A 16,623-nucleotide genomic window follows, 5' to 3' on the forward strand; every position below is an offset into this window, starting at 1 on the left:
CCTTATATATCAAGTGCTACGTAGTAAACCAAAATGCGGTAGCGAAAATATTTGACAAAAATATTTTTTTTTTTGTCTCTGATACCTAGTTTATTGAAGTAGTGATCAAATAGTGACTTTCAAAATCTAATAAGTTTGGATATAAGCCCATATTCTCCCAGTGTTTTATTTATAGGACATACACCCCTAACATCCTGCATCCTATTTAGGACACAGTACTTTTAAAGTTAATGTATTGATAGTTACACAATATTTCAGCATACTATTTTCGAAGATCCTGCGTACATGGTGGATTGGCTTCATTAGTGGTGCAAACGTTGCTACAAAGATTGCGTTAACCCACTGTACATTTGTTTTCCCCCAGGTATAAAATTTGAAGTTTCATACGGGTTTGGATCTTCTATTCAAATTCTCTCTTGTTAGAAATGGTCTTGATAGGTGGTGCTGTGGAATAATTAACTTGATTTGATAATATCCCAGCATTAAAAAGGGATACTATTTTAGTATTCCTCCAAAAATTTATTCAGGGGTTCCCGGATTTCTTCATTGATTTCTCCCAAGATTTTTTTTTTCTTTGTGGCTCCACGTGTCCACTAGAACTTGACCTGCCTCTCTTCAACTTAGTGTTCTTTTAGTACTTCCTCAGTTATTAATTGAAGTGCTTTCTGTGCTTACCATTGCATAAATTTGTCTATTTTGTGGCAAGTACAATGATGCACAGGGAAGTTGAGAAAAGTTTGACGATCCAACAAGGCTAACTGGAGACCCCAAGACCTCCTAAGATTCTTTTGTGGATTTGTTTGGGTGTTTTTTTCTGGGATCCCTTTAACGTTTTTCTCGGAATAATTTAATTTTATTTGTGATTTTTAATTGTATAGCTAGTTCTTCACACCTGAGGATTCTTTCCGGAATAGCTTCACTCATCATTCCCGGAATTTATTCCGGATAGTCTGCTGTGATTTCTCCTGGATTCTGCCAAGGATTCCCCCAGGAATTGATTCTTGAATTCCTTTAGAAATTCCTCCCAAGATTCCTTTATTGATTACTCTCGGTATTCATTTGTCGAAGTAATGATGATTGCAATGATGTCATAGTTGAATAGTTTTACTTAGTAATCTAGTCTGTAAGAAGTAGTCACAGCAACCATTGGCATGTCATAATTCTTCAATCCTGTTTCCAGCTTCCTCAAATAAAGAAGCGCATTCAAAGTTCTGTCCATCATTTAGAAATTTCCTACGGGATTGCTTCAAGGATATTTCCCGGCATTCCATATGAGATTCCTCTAGGATTTATTTATTTATTTATTTATTTATTTATTTATTCCGTCAAACAGTGTAGACATGTGAACATTACATATAAACAAATTACTTAAATTAGCTTAAATTTAAATTGTTTTGGTTTCGGATTGACTTTAAGTGTTGTTTTATTTTTTTCCGAGACATTGTAAAGTCAATAGTTTCACAGTGGTGATTATAAAATGCCATCATTCGGTTAAAAGGGCCATATTTCGCATAATTTGTTCGGCAGTGGTTGGTTGAAAATATATTTCGAGTTCGTAATTGCCGGCTAGGTATGTAAAAATTAAATTTTGATAAAATTTCAGTTGAGTTAATTCTTTGCGAAACTATATCGTTTACAAATGAGACCATTGCAATCTCACGACGCTCTTTCAATGTTTGTATGTCTATGAGCATGCAGCGTGCTTCATATGATGGAAATGGAAATGAAGTCCAGCCTAATTTACGAAGAGCATACAATAGAAATTGTTTTTGTACTGATTCTAATCTATCTTCGTGTGTGGTTGAATAAGGAGACCATACAATGCTGCAGTATTCCAGTATTGATCTTATGTATGAAATATAAAGAGTTTTTTTTGTGTATGGGTCGTGAAAGTTGTAGCAGAAACGCTTTATAAACCCTAGCATGTTATAAGCTTTATGAATAATGGTGTTATAATGGTCTGCCAAAGTAAGTTTAGAGTCTAAGATTACTCCTAAGTCCCTAACTCTTACACATCTTTCCACATTCTGATCACCTAATGCAATTGTGATGTTCGATGCTGTTCTTTTTCTGCTAAATGTTATTAAGTTGCATTTTTTCACATTCAATTCTAAAAAGCTTTTTTTACACCATAGATAAAATATATTAATTTCATTGTGGAATACATTGAAGTCTTCATCATTTCTAATTTCCAGAAAGAGTTTCATGTCGTCGGCATATATTAATACTTTAAATTTTTTCAGAATGAAAGAAATGTCATTAACATACAAAATAAAAAGAAGAGGTCCTAAATGCGAGCCTTGGGGGACACCTGAAGTGACTTGAATTGGATTTGAATATTTCCCCTTGATCTTAATTATTTGTTGCCGGCCAGTTAGATAGGATTGTAGCCACTTCAAAAGTCTTGTTTCAATTCCTATTTTGTGTAGTTTGAAGAGGAGCATTGATATGTCAACACGATCAAAAGCTTTACTAAAGTCCGTATACAGAGCTTCTACGTGGTGTCCATTATCCATTGCATTAAGGGAAAAGTCTACGAATTGCAGTAAGTTGGTAGATGTTGATCGACCTTTAAAAAATCCGTGTTGTGCTTCAGTTATTCTATTTTTGGTTTGAAGAAACAGCTTATCGTTGATAATTGACTCGAAAAGTTTTGGTATGCAAGAGAGAATGGCTATACCACGGTAATTACGTACGTCAGATTTTCGGCCAGATTTAAAGATTGGTACCAAAAATGAACTTTTCCATATTTTTGGGAAACTTCCAAGTTTTAGTGACATATTAAAAATCCAGAATAGAGGAGCTGTTAGTTCTTTAGCCAATTCTTTCATAAAAGCTGGGGGAATTCCATCAGGACCAGGACCTTTTGTGGCATCTAAATCTTTAAGAGCCTGTAAAATATCCTGCACCTGAAGTTCACACCCACATCACTTGGAAATTCTGGACAAAATTTGAAGAATTCACGGTCACGATCATCTTCAGAAAACGTTGTATAGATTTCTTGGAAAAAAGTTGCAAAAAGATTGCAATTTTTTTCTGAGTTATCCCCAACAGTTCCATCAAGATGCATTACGAGAGACGAACCAGCCAAGGGCTGAAAGTCTCTCTAATAAAGACAAATCAATCAATCAAGATGCATTACTGCAGGAAAATTTTCTGACTTTAATTGGGTTTTGACGTAATTAAAGAAGTTCTTTGGACAGGACTTAATTTCTAGCTCTGTTTTTGAATTGTATTCATCATGTGCATTTCCATGGCCAGATTCAATTGATCGCATATGTCCAAATAATTTGCTAAGCTTTCATCGCTATTAATTTTCTTGTAAATCTTATGAGCCTTCTGTTTGCGGTTTTTCAGATTTTTTAGTTGTCTATTAAACCAAATTGGATATTTTGTATTTCTTTGACGTCTTCTTTTCTTTTTTGGAATTTCCTGTGCAATTATGTCCGACAAGATGTTGTAGAATTTATTGACAGCAATGTCGACATTTTCTTCATTCCTTAAAATTGATTACCAATCCACACAATTTAATTTAAATTTAATGTTGTCATAATTTGCATTTTGATATTCAGAGAATTCCTCATATTCCCAGTCGTTTGGACTTTGGCATTTATGTATAAAAAGGGAATATTCGATTGCTGTGTAGAATGCTTCATTTTTCCATAATGGAGTCAATGATTCAGCCACACAGAAATCATCATAAATATTTGTAAATAGAAAGTCCAGATAGCAATTTTGTCGATTCTTAACGTGATTTATCTGGTTAAGTCCAAGGTTAGCAGCAGCATCAAATATAAGCTGTAATGTTTCGTTATCGCCAACGACCGGAAGTAATATATTTTCATTTTCGGAGTCTAGAATGAAGTCAGCATGGCGTTGATTAAAGTCGCCGTAAATGTGTGCCTTAACTTCAGGAGAAAGTTGTGATAAAATTTGTTTGGCGCATTCAAGGAAAACTTCGTATGTGTTTTTATGCGCGTGGTCTGGTGGGAAATACACAGATGCAAATACATGGGTTTCATCAGCTATGTGTGATTTCACCCAAACATGTTCAAAAGTTTTGATTTTTTTTGTACTTATTAATTCGGAATTGAAGTTTGATGAAATTGCAATTAAACTCCGCCACCTGACTTTTTCTGAGACTCTCGAAAATCACGGTCATCTCTGAAAACATTATAGTGATTTCCAAAAACTTCTTCACTTCTGACGCTTTCGTCCCAGCTAGTCTCAGTTCCAAGTATTACATTGAAAGAAGAAGATATAAGTTGTTGTTGGATTTCTTTCATTTTTCCTGGGCTTTTCATGCGATTGAAATTTTGGCAGTACACCAAAATTTCAATCGCATTCTGTTGAAAAAGTGAAGAAGTTTTTGAAGGGATAATTACACCTACATTACTATTTTCTTCGGAAAGAGTACTTTCTGTTGTCAAAACTTCTTCGGGAAGTATGTCGATTGAGGGAATAATACTATCTTCTTCGTTGAAAGAATGCGTCACTGTTTGCGAAAACACGGCGAATAAAATTGGTTGGAACTTTCCCGTAGTTGTTGCAGACGACGAATTCGTTCGCTGGTCAGGTACTGTCTATATGAGTGCAGGTCAGCAGAGGCTTCTGTGGGATTTAGTCCATACTCCTGATGGACTTCATTATAGATACGTTGAAGGTGATCAGGAGCAGTTGGCAATCCTTCCGATGCTAGGAGCAATCTGATGCTAGTTGTTGTCATTCCATCTACACAGGTTGTGGGTGGCTGATCCTTCATATAGGCAAGGTATAGACGCACGACTCTCATGATGCTCACGTCACGCAGTCTCGCCTTCAAAAAGCGGCTGTCACCCTTTGTTGACTGTTCTGTGAGACGCACAATTGGAGGTCTAAAAGGGTCCAGCTCAAATTGACAATCCGTATCTTGCGATGAGGGTGTTAAATGTGCAGATGATGTTTCCAGAGTTTCACTATTTTGTTCTTGTTGCGGCTGTTGGCGTTGTTTATCAAGCTTCTTATATGGATTTATTGTTTCACCTTTTCTGAAATCGATGGAACTAGATTTCGCTGCTGACACGGAGAGGGCTGCAATCGGATGTTCAGTAGTTATTGGAGGTCCGGAAAAATGATGTTTGGCCATGTCTAATAGCTGCTTGTCAGTATGCTTATTGTTGTTTTTGATGTCAAGGTATTCATTTGTGGCATTGTTTTTGTTGTTATTATTGTTGTTTTTGTGATGATCTTTCCTCCTGCGCCTGGCCTTTTCTGCAACTTTATCCTGAAGTCTTCTTGTTCGTTGTTTTGCATCGTATTGGGACCAGTCCTGCCTCCAATATAGTTTTGATCCAAGAAAACGCCATCCTGGAGAAAGGTTTGTTACTGGGTGATGGTGTAGATTTGATTTTTGTTTTTGAACAGCAGTGGTTTGTCCTTGTCCTTGCGGTTGCTTTTGTAGTTGTTGCTGCTGGTGTTCAATTGGCTGCTCCGATGCTTCGTTAATTTGAGTAATTTCCGCTAGTTCCTCCTCTAAAGTTTTGTTGGGTAGCAGGTCATTTGTATTACTCAATTTTAGTCCAGATAAATTCGCCGATACGAATTTCACTTCCTCAAGAATTTCTCTAAGTTGTGAATCATGCGTGGATTGATGGCTGGCTTGATTAGGGTAAACGCTCCCTTAGTGGTGCTAGTACCAATAGTGGTTGCAATGCAATATAACACATGATATTGCGAAAATTACCTATACTAACACCATTTCATTAAATAAATATTGTTCATTACTTTAGTACGCAACGATTGAGTGATAAATTTACGTGTTTTGTACCTTAACATGTTAGAAATGTGATATTCAAAAGTTGTAGATAATTTGCAGTGAATTTCTTAAGTTTTTCCAAGTATCGACCTCATTTACTTAAGGCGAAACTGGAAGCATTTCCTCACTTTTTGGTTTTAGATTTTTTATTAAATAACGAAGCAATATTTTCAAAATCGGTTTTCGTGCACATGTAGAGTATGGTTCAAGGTATCTTCTGATTTTTTATGTGGTGAAAAATGTTTTTCGTTTTTGCAGAAACCATTTTTGAGCAAAATTTTACATAAAAATGGTTTCTGCAAAAATGGAAAACATTTTCCACCTCAAAAAAAATCAGAAGATACCTTGATCCATACTCTTCATGTGCACGAAAACCGATTTTGAAAATATTGCTTCGTTATTTAATTAAAAATCAAAAACCGAAAAAATTAGAAAATGCTTCCAGTTTCGCCTTAAGCGTAAAACACGCCATTTGGGCAGTTACTTCTAATGTCATTGATTCCAATATGTCAAAACTTGATGAAATTCTTGAAATTCAGTGGATTTCAGCAATTACATTTCTTATTTTGTGATATTTTCCCCTTGTTCCATTGTGGGCACAAGAAATATGCATGTTCCCATAGTGGTGGTATTTCATTGTTTACATATGACAGTCAACCGAAAATAATAACAGTGAACATTTTTTACAGTTTTCTGGTGTAACAACGGGTAGATATAATAAATTACAGCTCGTAAAATTACATTCAGACTATAACATTCATTACAGAATGGATTCGTTGACGAAGGCCGCTTCAAAATACGACGAAGCGGCAATTTCTCGCTGCATGGAGCTGGTGACCTCCAAACAAAAAACTTTGTACGCTGCGTGCAAAGCCTATGGCATTCCTCAGTCTACCGTTCGCTACCGGCTTAGCAGCAAATGGACCACAAAAGTAAGAAAAGGACCACAAACGGTTCTTACTAAAGCCGAAGAACACAAACTTGTGCAATACGTCATCAGTATGCAGAGAAAAGGTTACCCGGTGGTGAAAGAATTGCTGCTGCACAAGGTGAAAACCATCTTCGAAGCTTGTCCTCGTCCAAATCCTTTCACAAACAACAAACCTGGTAAGTTTCTACTTTCCATACACTTGATTAGTTCTCTCATATTTGTTCTTTATTACAGGACGAAAATGGCTAAAGGGTTTTCTTCGCAGACATCGTGAGATAACCTTCCGTACGCCGGAATCCGTATCGTCTGCCAGCGCGAAAGTGAAGGAGTCTGACATTCGTGGATGGTTTGCGACAATCACGTCCTACATGGAGGAGAATGACCTTATGGCAGCTGCGTTGGACCCAACCCGAGTCTATAATGGCGATGAGACATCATTCTTCTTACATCCGAAGACAAAGGCTGTGCTTGCTTGTCGCGGAAGCCAAAATGTCTTCGAAGTCGAACATGCTGACAGTCATAAAAACATCACCGTAATGTTTACATTCGGAGCGGATGGATCTGCTGTAGAACCGGGAGTTGTTCTTCCAATGCAGCGTTTGTCTGCAGAGCTTCTACGCATGTTTCCTGGAGATTGGGGAATTGGCAAAAGCTCTAAAGGATGGATGGACACTACCAATTTCATGTTGTACATCCAAAACGTTTTTCTCAAACATCTCCAAAAGAGAAAGGTTAAGCTTCCGGTGCTGTATTTCGTTGACGGTCACTATTAAGAAGGATTGTCCCCTTCATTTGGTTGAAAGAGTTTTTCAAACATACCCTTTATTGCTTGTCAGGACGTGAACAAACATCGAATAAACCTAATATATATATATATATATATATATATATATATATATATATATATATATATATATATATATATATATATATATATATATATATATATATATATATATATATATATATATATATATATATATATATATATATATATATATATATATATATATATATATATATATATATATATATATCAAAACATTTGCTCTGTGAGCATTGTTTCAACGGTTCAAAGGGTTGTTCAATTATAAATGACCATTTCATCCAAATAAATAATTGATGGTCCCTGTTATATTATATGCTGTCTATATTACAATATCACGCTTCAGTATTGGTACAAAGCGGTTTTATAAATAACCCTGGATGGAGACGAACCAGCCTTGGGCTGAAAGTCACGATAATAAAGACATAAAAAAATAACCCTGGAATTTTAAATGCAGTTTTGTTATATTGATAATGTCCTTATAATAACCTCACACGGTACCAGCAGCGCACTGTTATAAAATGCATTGGCTGACTTCTGAGAACGAAAAATAATTTACTATATTAATTGCTTCAATAACAATGAATTAATCCAACTATTGAAAATGTATGAAAAGCTGTTCATTCAATTGATATTTTTATTGGTATTAGAAGTGTCCAAAGTAGTCCCCGTCCGGTTCTATATGACATGTGCCCGATTGGTGTATGAATGACTTTTTTGTTAATTGATGGATTTAGGTTCAAATTTTAAATACATCCTACATACATACTCACAATTATTATGTGTAAAAATTGTGGAGATCCGTTCACTACTCTGGGAGATCTAATGTCATAAAGTTGAAAAATCATGACCAAAAAGTGTATACCCGCACGACGGTACTTCGTAAATTCTTTCCGAAATTCCAGCCCAGTCTGGTTAAACTCGGAACTTCGTCATTTGAAGAGAGCAAAAAGAGCCGCTCTGAAGAAGCACAGCAAATATCGTATACATTCGACAAGAGCTGCCTATTCAAGGATCAACGAGCAGTATTCCAGGCTGAACAACCAGCTGTACCTAGCGCATTTGGTGGAAACTCAAAATCGTCTTCGATCCGACCCTAGAAGCTTCTGGCGCTACGTGAATGACCAACGAAAACAATCAGGACTACCCACCACCATGACCAATGGCGTATTGGAAGTCATTTCAACACCAGAAATTGCTGAGTTCGGTCTCAGTTTAGTAGCGTTTTCTCCAACGAGGTATCCAGTTATTTCCAGAGTTTGTTCAAAGTTCCTGTCCATATTTATTTTTATTTCTTGGAATTTTATCTGGAATCCTAACAGCGATTTCTTCACAGATTTCAATAGAAATTCCCCCAATGATTCATCTATGTATTACTCCAGTGATTTATTCAGGAATTCTACCAGGAATTCCTAGGGGTTCCTTTGGAAATTACTCAACGGGTTTATCCTAAACTTTCCACAGAAATTATTAACGGGATTTTTCCTAACAGAACCCTGTCCTATAGTTTTTTTTTTCAGAAACTTCACCAAAGATATCTCAAGGGATCCTTCCTCAGAGATTTCTTCAAAGATTTTTCCAGGAGTTACTGTATGAATTTCTCTGAGCTATCCTTTAGGAATTGTGCCTGCTATTGTGAGAAGCGGGCTTATTCGTTACTGGCATAAACGCTCCCATTATTAAGCGTGTGCCATGGATACGCGGTAGGCGATGCTTACGGTTTAGATCATTTTTATCATGTGGTCTAATAACTACCAGTTGTTCCGGGTCATTTGACCGAATGCCATTTGGCCGAAAAATGAATGATGTACTCATCTGGGCATGTTACTGTTCTCCATGTCAGTATAACTCGAAAGAACAGCCTATGATTCAAAGAAGGAAAAATCTCTGACAAAAAATCACTGTTTCAACAGTTAGCGTTCCCTCAATGGTAAAACTAGAAAGAATAGCCTATGATTGAAAGAAGGAAATACTCTGATGATAACATTGTCAGCTAGAACGTTACCCGGCAATTGTCCTTACCTCTGACTTCCTTCGATCATAATTCGGTCCTTTCGGCCAAATGGCATTCGGCCAAGCGGCGTTCGGCCAAACGGCTCCAGAATTTCTTATTGGAATTACTCTAGGTGTTTCCCAAGGAATGCCCCCAGGTGTTCCTCTAAGTTCCTTTGAATATGTCGTTCCGACAGAAAATTCTTCACAGGTTCTTGTAGGATTACACCTAGAAATTCGAGATAGAATTCCTCCAGAGATTTCGGCAGATTCCATCAGAGATGGAATTCCAACAAGGATGCCTTCAGATTTTTTTCAGGATTTTTTCAGAAATTATTGCAGGAATCCCCCAGAACTTCCAGCATTCTTCAGGTATTCCTCCTTATAATCTCCTGGGAAACCATCAAGAATTACTCCAGATTTTTTTTGTAAATTTCACCACATTTTTTATTTTTCTTTTCTTTCTTTTAGTCTTTTCACCTATTATTCTAGGAGTTTATCCGTGGAATTATTTCCAGAATTCCTCCAGAAGTTTCTCATGAAATTATTTTACGAATTCCTTCAGAATTAACTCCGGCAATTCCTTCAGGCATTCCTCCATTGATTATTGCATGAATTCCTCCAGAGTATAAATTTCAGAAATTGCCTCAGAGATTTTAGTGCAAGAATTCTTTCTAGGAATTTGCACAGATATCTTCTGGAGTTCTTTCAAGGATTTATTCAGAAAATTCAAGGAAACTCAAAAATTTCTCCAGTCATTTTTGTGCATTTGGGAGATATACTGGTGGAATCTATAAAGGAATCTCTGCAGCTATTTCTGATGGAATCGCGGTAACAATTTCAATAAGAACCTCTTCTCAAGAAATTCCTGGAGGGATTCCTGCCGGATTTTTTAAAGAGGAATTTTATGCAAAGAAAAATCCATGGAAGAGCTTATGAAGAAATTCCCTGTTGAAACTTCTGAAGAAAGTCTTAAAATACCTGAAGAGTTCCTGGAGATATTTTGGAAGAAATCTATGGAAGAAAGGAATCCATGGAAAGATTACTTAAATAATCCTTGAAGGATTTTTTTTTTAATTCCTGGAAGAATACCAGTGTAGAATACCATTAGTAACGTTAGAAGAGTTCCTGGAGTAATCCTTCAGTAGAGTACCTGAAAAATATTCCTGAAAAAAATCCTGGAGGAATCCCAAAAGCCTTTTGGGAATTTTCTAATGGAACTGCTGTAGAAATTCCTAGAAAATATTTCAAAAGAAATTTCTGAATCCGTGGAAAAAAACCATAGAGCTGTCCTTGTAGGAAATTTACTGGAGCTCCTGAAAGAATATCGGTATGAATTACTGCAAGAACACTGAAAGTAATAATATAAGAATCCCTGGAGGAACTCTTGCTTGATTTTCTGGATGATTTCTTGAAGTAAGTCCTGATGACATCCCTGCGGATGTTTTCAATGGAATTACTGGAGAAATTCCCGAGGAAATATCTGGAGGAGTTCGCGAAGAAAAACCAGTACGAATTCTAAAAGGAACCACCTGGAAAAAATGCTGGCCGAATAAAACAATTCAAAACATTTTTTGAACAAATTTCTGAATGGGATGATGAAACAGCCTTGAGCTGAAAATCTTAATGATAAAGAAAGATATAAAACTTCCGGATCACTGTGGAAAATTATGAATCCCTGCAGAAATTTTGGATTCCATGTGAAAAGTTAGCTCTAAGTTAAAATTCATGGATACAAAAAAAATCAAAATACTTTGGATTCCTTTATAAGAATTTATTAAAGGGCATCCCAAAAGAATTTCTGAAGCAATCCTAGGAGAAGTTTCAGAAATAATGCTTGGAAAACTTCATAAATAAATTCTTGGTGGACGTGGTGACGAGTGCCTTACTCATTCATGTGCTTAGGCTGAAATATCATTCTTCACTACACTCCTATCCATGCGCACCTGAGTGGTTGTACGATCGCCCACATACACCCTGCAACGTGGCATTACATATAGCGCTTAGTCTTTGACGCACGCTCAAGCTTATCACACGCGATTACCACAGTGGAATTTCTGAAGATATTCTTAAGCCATATCTGAAAGAAGCTCTGAAGAAATTTCCTGAAGATTCCCTGGAAGAATTTTTGAAAGAATCCTTGAAATAATTTCTGAAGATATTCATAGAAGATTTTCTTCTGGATTTTTTTATGAATCCCTTCAAGATTATCATTAGGAATCCCTGAAAGAATATGTTCTATATGTCCTTTGCGATGTCCTTTTGAAGGAGTTCAGAACTCCAAGGAAATCGCAGGAAGAAGTTTCTGAAATAATCTCAGGAGATTTCTGAGAAAAATTCATGGTGCTGAGGAAACTGGAAGGATTCATAAAAGAGTTCTTAGTTCCTGGATGAATCTTCAGAAAACTCCTGAAGGATTCATAAATGATTCTATGAGTTTAGGAAAAAAAAATCTCCGGAATAATTCTTAAAAGAATTCCAAGCGAAATTTCAGAGGAGTCCCTAGCAGAATTTCTTGAAGATTTTATGGAAAACTTTGTAATGGAACCACTGGAGGAATTCCTGATAAAATTCTATAATTCTGTTTTTGATGGACCTTTGAGAAACGGCAGATGTTCTATGGAGTTTTAGGCTCTAAAACTTTGCAATATGGGTATATTTGTGAAGTGGAAGATATCTGTTCGCGCCAACGCGAAGTAGTAACCCGCGAATATTTTGCCCCTATTTTCCCTACCACACTTCACGCCGTCCAAATGCCCATTCAACAACAACGTGAACGAACATGCACGCAAGGATCGACTCTCGCATGTACAGTCCTTATGTGCCAGCCGCCGATGACGACGACCGAGCCAATCAGCAGCCTATGTGCAAGGAAATTTCCTCCACCGTCACCACATTGATCTTCCTTCCCATTCATTCCAATATGTTGTGTGCGCTCGGCAACAACACCAGCGATCAGTCAACGTTCAACCACCGCCGAGAAAATACGTTTTGATTCGCCCCCGACCATGTACACGATCCGAACCGAAATACAACAAAGTAGTTTAGTTAAGTGAACAAACCGCGTCTTTTTCTCCCAGTACAATCCCGAAATTATACAGTCCACTTTCAATCGAACTACCGGTCCCAAATCCGTTCAACCCGCAAAATCCCCGTTCCACGACGGAACAATATCCGAAGTTCAAAAGTGATGACCTGAAATTCCAAGATGTCGTACTAAAATTCAAGATGACGGCTGCTTGATGGTGTTTTAGGGTCAAGCATTATGGGAAACATTTGATTTGAGGAAGATGCCCACAGCTCATCAATAAATACTTTTCGTTACTATGGTTACACGCAGACATACACTTCAGGGATTTTATGGAGAACTTTCATGAAAATTGTAACATCAATTGTTTTCAATTTGCCATATCCTCCCGTTCGGGTCCAAAGTCCCATAACGATGCGTCATTCGCCGGAAGTTGGTTCTTCGCCTGCTTGGACGATTCTCCCGATGGCTTGCATATGCCTTCCACGGGAACGCACAAAAAGTGAATGTGAATTATCGAAATTTTATGACATGCATTTCAATAAACTACATGGCAGACGACGAACAGAATCGACGAAATTCATTAGCCTAAAGATGGTCGCGACTGCCGCAACCAATAGGGAGGGGAAGGTGTTCTGCTTCCGTTGCGTAACCTCCCCATCATCGAGATATTATTGTTATTGGAAAGTGGCCAATTTTTCAACGTCTTTATTACTTCTGGCTTTCAGGCGACGCGACGCCGAGTCGAGGCCTACTTGACTTGCTAACGGACGGACGGACGAGAGCGAAAAACCCATGACGACCACCCTTCGACACCGGCTCGATTGGGGTAGGGGGCCTACTTTGATTGTTGGCATGGGCATCGTCATCGTCATAATTATGATAGATTGGGTGCATCAAGGTGGTTTTAGCAAGCGCGGACAATAAAAGCCGTCTGAGGCTGATTGGCGAAATTACTTATTACTATTCATGGGAAAGAAAACATAACGACGAAAAGGAAACCCAACACGAGAAGTGGCCAAATTAATTCGATTAACTGGATTTTGGGCTTCTTTTTGTATGGACGTTCAGCTGGACAGCTATAATGGCAAAAGTCAAAAAAATGTGGACGATCGTTCGAATCGCTATCGCAAAGTGATAGCGAAACTACAAAAAAAAAATCGTCGTTGACAACTAGAAAATGCATTCACTATGAGAATGTGGTGCAAAAAAAAACAGCAGTCCGTATCAAAAATAAACTAATCTAGGTATAAGTCGGACCATTTTTAAATATTAATGAGTTAATTATTGCAGCGCGATTTCCCTATTATCGCGGAAGCGTGTTATATCGAATGGCTTTTTGTCTGGTCCGTTTTTTTTATCGATTTTGAATTTCGAGCAACATTGTGTCAAAAAAAGAAATATTTTTAGTGTAATATATGCAAAAACCTCGAAAAAAGTTTTACTGCATTTGATTTGATACAGTTTTTATCGGTTCGAATAAAATTATCAATAGAAAAATGCCAACTTTTGTCTCTAAATTACACCTTGTATGAATAACAACATCTGACATACTTCCAAACTTCGCCAATGACTGTCAAAAAACGTATTAATTACTTAATGGGTGTCTCCTTTGACAGATACGCGTATTTCTAGCGCGAAACTGTTGGCAAAACCGTCCTCAACGTCTCGTACTTGTCACGTTCCAACAGAGTAACCAGGGTAATAACCTTGTCCACCCATAAGGTTGACCATGATAAGTTGTCAGTTGGATGCTTCTAGGACTAATTTTCTATCGATTAGTACTTTCGACCAGATGCTCTCCGTCCAATGTTTATAAATATCGCGTATACGTGCCGAACGAACGGATATTTCTCGTAGGTACATATACTTTTCCTGGTGATTATCTCGGTCGACTCCATAGCAACGCACGTTTGCTCGTCGCCGGGCACAGCCTACTACCCCGCCGTTGGTCGTTTAGGGGATCCTATCCAAAACGCAAAGGCCTACTATGACGACTGACGGCGACGGATTGGGATGGGTTGACGAAGAAGTTCGGGGATATGTTGGGAAATGTTTGAGCACGACTTTTTGGTAGGTTTTTAACACCCAAGCGCCAGGCCCAGCAGCAGCAGCAGCTGATTCCGCAAACAATTAGAGCAACTTTCAGTTTACGGGCACGTCTCTCGTCGCCATGAGATGCGTGCGTGCCTGCTGCGTGCGTCCGTTTGTTTGATGTTTGACAAGTGGCGACGAGGACGCTTTCTTGTGGGGAACGTTGACGAAGTTTTGACGGATGCGCGGTGGAGTTATGTTAGATCTTGCTTGCTGCAGTTGAACAAAACGGTGGAAATCCGAACGATTTTGTTGGTTAGCACTTCTTTCGGTATCGTGTTTGTGTTTGCTATTGCATCAAAGACGAGGATATACTTAGAAAGACACACTGTACGGTGGAGTGACAACTCCCTTGGCAAACGGGCTCAAGTTATTTAACTTTGAAAGTTGACAGGGAATCTTCTCTGTCAGAACATAGTTGGAGTCTGCTACGCCAAAATGCAGGTCACTGTAAGAAAAGCAAAGGTATTGATTAGGCATTCGCTCGCCCACTGCAGATCACGATGTCTACTCGAGTTCTTGCGGATGCTTCAACATTACAGCGGCACAAGTTTACCATGATTCGCGGATTACCAACTGTCAAGCACATTTGTAGTAATAGATTGTTTATTATTGTGAAGTTGCGCGTTCCTTAGCCTTCTTAGATACACTTCATTTAACTTTCATGACTTTTTTGTGCGTCTGGAACCTATTTCAAACGACAATAAAACTGTTTACCAACCAGTTATCACATCCTATGCCCACTGGCGCGACAGCGCCCGCCAATCCGTTCAACTGGACCGTATCGATATGAATCCCAAATCAACCCTAATCAGATGCTTATCGCTCGGCGGCAGTAATTGGACCCTAATGGCACGCAACTCGATATGATTTCTCAAGTAGTTTTATGTTATTCTTTTGCTTCTTTCGTCTCCCGCCACAATCCATCCATCCATCGCGGTAGGCCATGTGCTCGTGGTGGCGAACCGGATACATTAGTGCCAAATGGACATGATGATGTGGCGCAGTGGCAAATCTCCAATGGCAACCGAATGCTCTAACCTAACTACAACATCTTCGCCACCATTGCCGTCGCCTCCTATTCTATGATTTATGTCGCTTGTCATGTTGCGCTCCCCTTTGCTTTTCCGATTTATGAGGTGGCCAGCCCTGCGCGCGATGTTTTATACATCCAAAAGGGCTCCAATTATCGGAATCGGAGATGGCTATCGGGACGCTTCCTGAATAGGTAATTGTTTAATGTGCCGCGCCGCAACTTCGCGCGCGGTCGATTTCAACGATTCTGGGTGCGTTTCGAACGAAGAACGCCTCGGAGACCGAGGTCTGACCGCGCTGGGCAGTTCAAGGCCCAGTTTATACATATTTCGGTGTAATTGATTACGACGATGAAGCGGGGACAGGGAGCAATCAAAGCAGGCGACGAATTTTAATAACACAATTTGAACGAAAAAAAAGAGACGAGAAAGCCATTCTAATGAGTGACATGAAGAAGGGGCCTTCGCGGTCGTTCGTCGCCGGTTGCTTTTCTCTTCGCGTCGCGGTGATCCATTTCAGAAACGAACGACGAATACATGCTGCTCGAAGCAGGAAGACAATCGGTATTTTCCACTCGCAGTGGCGGCCAAAAAATGTGTCAACTGATTTTTTGACAATTTTTTAAATTATTTTTTTATGTTTTCCTGTTCTCTGTAGCATATTTGCCACACTATCGAATAATATGAATCAAAACCATCACACCCACATGGGATTTTTGCTCAAATGAATCAAGTAAATATTATAGGAAGGAATCCGGTATAATAACAAATATCGTGAGTAATCCTAGTAGCAATTCCGGGAGAAATTCAAGAAGCATTCCCTCAAAAGTCCTTTTGAATCACTGAAAGATTCCCGGGAGAGATATCTGAAACAATCCTGGAAGAACCATTGAAGAAATTCCAGGATAATCTTTTTAGGAATCT

The 16,623-nt window shown here is 38.4% G+C and overlaps 1 protein-coding gene across 1 annotated transcript; it reads left to right on the top strand.

Moving 5' to 3' along the window:
* Positions 1 to 6,477: 6,477 nt before the first annotated feature.
* LOC134288646 (uncharacterized) lies at positions 6,478 to 7,498 on the top strand. The gene is made up of 2 exons (XM_062854086.1): positions 6,478 to 6,901; positions 6,960 to 7,498. Exons 1-2 carry the CDS (start codon positions 6,562 to 6,564, stop codon positions 7,496 to 7,498), a joined length of 879 nt encoding a protein of 292 aa, XP_062710070.1. The 5' UTR covers positions 6,478 to 6,561.
* Positions 7,499 to 16,623: the final 9,125 nt, after the last annotated feature.

Source organism: Aedes albopictus, chromosome 1 (assembly GCF_035046485.1).
Source record: "Aedes albopictus strain Foshan chromosome 1, AalbF5, whole genome shotgun sequence".
NCBI lineage: Eukaryota > Metazoa > Arthropoda > Insecta > Diptera > Culicidae > Aedes > Aedes albopictus.